The sequence below is a fragment of the Microtus ochrogaster genome, chromosome 16 (genome assembly GCF_000317375.1).
Source record: "Microtus ochrogaster isolate Prairie Vole_2 chromosome 16, MicOch1.0, whole genome shotgun sequence".
In the NCBI taxonomy this organism is placed as follows: Eukaryota; Metazoa; Chordata; class Mammalia; order Rodentia; family Cricetidae; genus Microtus; species Microtus ochrogaster.
Window position 1 is genome coordinate 56025041 of NC_022018.1, and position 6579 is coordinate 56031619.

Here is a 6579-nt window from a genome sequence, read left to right on the forward strand (position 1 = left end):
TACATTTATATTGTGTTTTATATATATTGTTGGTTTGTTTTTGAGACAGGATTTCTTGGTGTAGCTCTGTCTGGAACTGGTTATGTAGACCAGGCTAGCTTCAGATTCATAGATCCACCTGCCTCTGCTTCCTGAGTGCTGGGATTAAAGGTGTGCGCCACCACCACCTGGTTTAAAGATTTTTTTTTTAAAGAGTCAAAAAAAAACCAAACCCCTGGGCAGTGGTGGCACGCCTCCCAAGTGCTGGGATTAAAGGTATGCGCCACCACTGCCCAGCAAGATTTATTTTTTTTTAATTATGTGTTTATGTGTATCTGTGGGTGAGTAAGCACAGATACCCAAGGAGACTAGAGAGTTACAGATGGTTGTGACACCTGATGGGAACTGAACTCAGGTCCCTTGGAAGAATGGCAAGTGCTCTTAACTACCTAGCCATCTCCCCAGCCTGATTTAAACTCCCTAGGTAACATCCACATTGCTTGATTGAAGGTCTCAGTGGTCTCTACCAAAGTTTGAGCATCCTCAGGATAGCTCTTTCCTTGGCATTTTAGATCTACCTGTATCACTGGGGAATCATGGTGAAGGAGGGGGCCATTCTAGCTTCCTTAACCTCAAAATGTCACCTGGCATCATGGGAATGGGCATTTACAAATAATTCTGGGCCTTTCCTTTTGGTCTACAGTGTGTTTGGGGCTGGGAATATTACCCAGTTGGTAGAGTGTTTGCCTAACATGCACACGAAGTCCTGGCTTCCGTTAGCAGCACCACATAAACAGCACAGCACCTCACACCTGTAATTCCAGCACTTGGGAGTTAGAGACTGGAGGATTAGGAGTGCATACACATAAGCAATTATATATAAAAATAAATAAACAAACAAACAAATAAATAAATGAGAGCAAGGTGATTGTTCCTGCTATGAATATAACCTGCCAGTCTATAAACTCAGAGCAGTCCTGTTTTAGTTTGGTTTGGGGGGTTAGGGTTTATTTTGTTTTCCGAGACACAGTCTTCTATAGCTCACAGTGGCCTCAAATTATCTGTGTTTCCAAGGTTGACAACTCCTGACTGCTGGGATTACAGGGCTGTGCCGCCATGCTTGGTATAAGCTCAGTCGCAGCAACATCTTTAGAAGCTGGTCTGAGTCTGAAGCAGTCAGAACACTAGTCTCATTCCCTTAGCATCCCACAGAAAACCATTCTTCTCCAGAAGGTCCACTGCATCAGAGGTTACAGCACTGCCCAGCAGAATACTGTACCAAGAACATGCGTGCATCCAAACTAGCATCAACACACTTAACCAGAGTCTTTCCAGTCTTTTAAACATGTACAGTATGAGAAAAAAATCAGCCTGGACCAAAAGTGGTATTTCCACAAGCCAGTAAACTGCCCTTCTTCCTGTGAACTCTGTAACCAAGGCTTTAGGGCCTCTAAGCAAGTGCCTTTACCTTCCGAGTCATTCCTCTTCCCCTTAATGTTGACCCTTAATGAATATCCTTTCCTGTTGAATGGGAAGATGGCCTTTCCTTTCTCTGCTCCATTGCTCTACCTGTGTGTATACTCAGCCCTCCCTTATCTCTGACATTTAGCTTTAAACCTATTTATTGTACATGGTCAGCTTGACACAGCAAAAGTTTAAATGTAGGACTCTTTACAGTATACCAAGATAACTATAAGGAATCTGAAAGAAATCTGATGTCAATATTAGACTGTCAGTTGAATGAGAAGATGATCTTCCTCAGTCTAGTTCTTGTCTGCTCCTACCCAGGATTCTGTTTGCTGTGAGTCAGTGAGAACAGTATTTCCCTTCTCTTTGCTGTGCTTTTCAGTTGTGCCCATAAAACACTACTAATCAGTATGTTCTGTAAATGGCTGCGTGAGGTGGCCGCTGCAGGATCTCAGCACTCACAAGGCTAAAGCAGAAAAATAGTGAGTCCAAGCCTGTCCTGGGCTGTACATTGAGATCTTGTCTCAAAACACACACACACACACGCGCGCGCACACAACACACACAGAAGGGGAAAGAAGGGGGGAAGAAAAGGGGCGAGAGAGAAGAAAAAAAGAAAAAGTTGTGGCATTTGTCTGTAATCTGAGGCAGGATGATAGTGAGTTCCAGGCCAGCTTGTGCTGTAAAAATAGTTCAAGGCCAACCTGAACTACCTAGCAAGACCCAGTCTCAGAACTTAACAAACAAGTTCAGTAAGATATGGTACAATGAACAAATCAGCTTTTCATGCACCAATAACAAAACTGCTAAGAAAGACATCAGAAAAGCTATCTCCTCATGACTACAAAAAAGAAAAAAATTGAAGGAAGTGAAAGTTCTCTTCAATAGAAATTATAAAACTAATCAAAGACATTGAAAAGGGACCTGAGGAGATGGTTCGTTGGTAAAATTCCTGCCCCACAAGCAGGAAGGAAGACTCCAGCATTCCCAGGAGAGCTGGGTGTGATGGTGCACTAATATACCATTGTGCCAGCAAGACAGAGTTAGGTGGAGCTAGCCAGTTAGTAATTTCTGGGTCCAGTGAGAATCAGTCTCAATAAGAAGAGCAATAGAAAAAGATACCTCATATCAATCAACCTCTGGCCTCCACAAGCATGCATACTCACAAAGTACACACAATAAGTAATAAAATTGAAGAACTGGATAGAGCAATACACACATGAACCCGAGGCAGGAGAATTGCCTCAGGTTCAAGACCCATCTGAGCTACATGGCAAAACCCTCTCCCAAAGAACAAATAACCAAGCTCCATCATCTCTAAAATGGGGGCTTGTTCTGAGTTGGTAAATTTAATACTGAAATATCCATACTTTAAGTGATTTGTGGATTTGGGACAATTCCTATCCAGATGCCGGTGACATTCTTCACAAAAGTAGAATGTGTGTGATGTACATGACCTCCAGCAGCAAAGGCAGCCCTGAGAAAGAAAGCAAAACTTTGCAGGTTTTCCGAGCATACTACAAAGCTACAGTGAGCCAGGCCTGGTAGCACTCCTCAGAATCCCAGAACTTGAAAGGTGACAGAGGAAGATCAGGAACCAGAGATCATCCTTGGCTGCATAGATCAGCTGAGTTTCATGAGACCAAAAATGCCTGTCACCTGTAATCCCAGCAAGCACTTGAAAGATGTAAGCAGGATGATCAGGTGTTCTAGGCCAGCTTTAGCTATACCCAGAGGCCAGGCTAGCCTGGACTATATAAGACTCTATCTAAACAAAGGGTCTTATTTTCTTTTGTTTTGCCTACAAAGTAGTGGTTTTCATTATGACATTTTCATACATATATATCATAAGTCTTTGTTCTTACTAATCCTTCAGCCCCATACCATTCCTTTTCTGTTTATTCTTTGTTTCTGTTTGGTTTTTTTGTTTTGTTTTAGGGGATAAGGTCTTTTTATACAGTTCAGCTGTCTTTGAACTCACAGAGACCCACCTGCCTCTACCTCTCTAGGCGCTTGGATTAAAGGCATGCACCACTATCCCCAACTCTAATACTTTTTTAAAAAGCATTTTAACTATCTGAGACTGATACTGACAGTAACCCAATTTTATATATCAGGAGCCCAGAATCTCAGAGTGGCTCTATTTTCACACACAAGGAGATCAGAGCTGTAAAACAGCCGGCCTGTGGTCCCACATGTGAACATGAAGGTGACCTGTGTGCATAGGTGACCTCACTACAGAGCTGTGGGAGTTGAGGGCCTCAGAGCCAGGAGGCGAGGCTGGAGGAACAGAAGTTGAAGCGCAAGAAAGTAGAGGGAATACATGACCCATGTAGACATTTTGGCCTGGCATGGTGATGCATATATAATCCCCACACTCGAGACTAAGATAATATAATCGCCATGGCTTTAAGGCCAGCCAGAGCTACATTATGTAGTGAGACCTCATTTCAAAAATAAATTTTAAAATAGCTCTAAAGAGATGGCTTAGCAGTTAATACCACTTGCCAGACTCGAAGAGGGTCTTTCTGGGCCAAGCACCATACCAGGTGGCTAACAACTGCCTATAACTCCAGTTGCAGAGGATATGACTCTGTTCTAGCATCTTGGGCACCTGCACACGTGTACATACAAGCACATGCACATGAACTAATTTTTTTTAAAGCCCAAGACTTAACTCTTTTATCCTAAGTATGAGTATACTTGGGATAAAGTATAGTATTATGAGTGAAAAATAGTATAATTAATTGGTTTATGGTTGAGGAAAGCTAAGCATTAGAAGGAAAAGGACTTAGCCTTGTCACATGAAACAGCCAGGGTCCCAGTCTGGCCTCTTAGTCCTGACTCGCTGCTGGAGCCATATGGCCAAAGGCAACTACGTCACCAGAGGGACCTGGTCGTGGTGTCTGAGCCCCAGTGCAAAAAAACGGATCAGTTTTCATAGCAGTTGTGCTCCTTAATTACCGTCGCAGGCCCAAGGAGAGTGGGCTGCTCCGAGACCTCACGAAGGGGTGCCCTTAGTGAGGCCACTAGGCAGAGTGAAGGTCACCATTGTTCTGCGGCTTCTTTATTAGACATGTTTATTTTGCTGAGGGTAGTGTGCACACTGTGGTGCACATGTAGACACAAAGGGCAACTGGGAGGAGTCAGATCTGTCCTTCCACCCTGTGGGTCACTAGTTCTGAACCCAGGTCATCAGATTGGGGTGCAAGCTGCTTTATCCACTAAGCTGTCTGAGCAGCTCATACTCTGTTCTCCGTTTATTCAGTAAGTCTGGTCTGACTTTGCTGGGACTAGGAACTGAGATTGCTCGGTGAGAATAAGGAGGAACAGCGTTGCAGTCTGTGCCTCCAGAAGAACCAGGTTTAAACCCTGGGATCAGCCCCACCCAGCCGTCTTCAGACGGGCCTCTTCATGCTCTGTGCAAAGCAACATTTTTCTGGTTCCCTCTAACTGGATAACTAACTCTCTTCATTTTGATGTGTGTTTCAGCTGGGAAGGGCTATCCCTGTAAGACGTGTAAGATAGTGCTGAACTCCATAGAACAGTACCAAGCTCACGTCAGTGGCTTCAAACACAAGAACCAGTGAGTAGCATCCTTTGAAGTTGAAGAGTCTTCACCAGGAAGCTGAAGTTTCTGTCAGGAAGTTCTCTGTTTAAATCAGTTAACAGACAGTGTCTCGGGGTTCCCTCATCAGCATGTGGACAGACAAGGCCGAAAGTTCCGGTAGAGATGCACAGACAATGTCCTTTGTGGTTTCCAGAGAGCACCTGGGTTTCTTGGCGTGTAGCAGCTTGTGTAGGAAAACATGATTTTCTACAATTATTGAACAATTCAGTTTCGTTAAATCCTCAGGAGAGCTCCACTAGAACATCTCTGTCACCTGGTGTCACTTAGGTTGAGTGGCTTGCCCTGGGTCACACAGCAACTTGAAGTTAAACAAAGGTTGACACCCTTGAGGCTGCAGACTGTTGAGTTTGCTCTCCTGCTGCCTCCTGGAGCTCATTAGCCTGCCTCACCTTACAAGGCTGTGTAAGGATCAGAGGCAGCAATGAAGAGCAACTATAAATAAGTTCACTATTAAGATAAATTCTCTTGCTGGATGGTGGTGGTGCACACTCTTAATCCCAGCACTTGGGAGACAGTGTCAGGGAAATAATCTCTGAATTCAAAGCCAGCCTGTTTTCCAGAGCAAGTTCCAGAATGGCCAAGGCTACATATAGAAACCCTATCTCAAAAGAACATTTGAAAAAAAGATACATTTTCTTTTTTCATTATAATTGTGCTTGTGTGCACACCATAAGAAGGCATCCAGTGCCCTGGAGTTTGAGTTATATTCATTGGTGAGCCCAGACCCGGGTCCTCTGCAGGAGCAACACCATATTAAAGCAGATAAGCCAAACTTGAGACAAAGATGAAAATCATGTTTTCTCCTTTGTGGATCCTAAATTTCACAAATTTCTAAAGAAACATTTAAGTTTTTTGAAGTTCAGCTTCATGTATAAAATGAAGGTGTTATTCTTTGCCATACAGAGTTGACATGAGGTTGAATGGGGTAATGGCCTAGCATTCAGTGGCCCTCAGTAAAAGTAACCTCACCCTGGCATTGTCCTAACATGTGAGGAGAGCCGTATGACGTTAGCGCAGGCTGCTGAGTGTATGTGACACACACTTACCCTGTGCCTTTGTTCTTCCCAAATTACAGGTCACCCAAAACAGTGGTGTCACCTATGAGCCAGATGCCAGAGCAAACGCAGCCCACTCCAAAGGACTCAAGTATGGTGGAAGACTAGAGATGTCTCTGCCTGGTCAGCCACAAGCCAGTTCCCAGCGATTGTGGAGCCCTTGGCTCCCTCTTCCTCCTTTCTGATATCAGAAGAATATGGAGGCATGAGGCCAAATTGGGTTGCAGACAGCCTCTGACTGGGCCCGGATGGAGCTCCCCCTGGCCTCCTCTTTAGCATGACCCTACAGGTCATGTAGGAGACAGGGCTCCAGAGAAGACCTGAGGTGGTGGTTTAGAGGTTAGCCTTCCCTAGCCCCTCTGGGTGCACATCCTACAGCCCCAGTATCTGTTTTTCCGCTCAAGGTCAGTGTGGAGCAACTTCCTGCAGACAGAGGAAAGCACCATC

General features: G+C 44.5%; 1 protein-coding gene across 2 annotated transcripts in view; it reads left to right on the forward strand.

The window, feature by feature from the left end:
* Nucleotides 1-6579, forward strand: part of Znf346 (zinc finger protein 346) — a 22976-nt gene extending 16397 nt beyond the window's left edge. For both annotated transcript variants that reach the window (XM_005355226.3, XM_005355227.3), the window contains exons 6-7: nucleotides 4939-5032; nucleotides 6153-6579. In XM_005355226.3, coding sequence (XP_005355283.1) covers nucleotides 4939-5032; nucleotides 6153-6240 — 182 coding nt within the window. In that variant the 3' untranslated portion in view covers nucleotides 6241-6579. The remainder of the gene's footprint in view (nucleotides 1-4938; nucleotides 5033-6152) is intronic.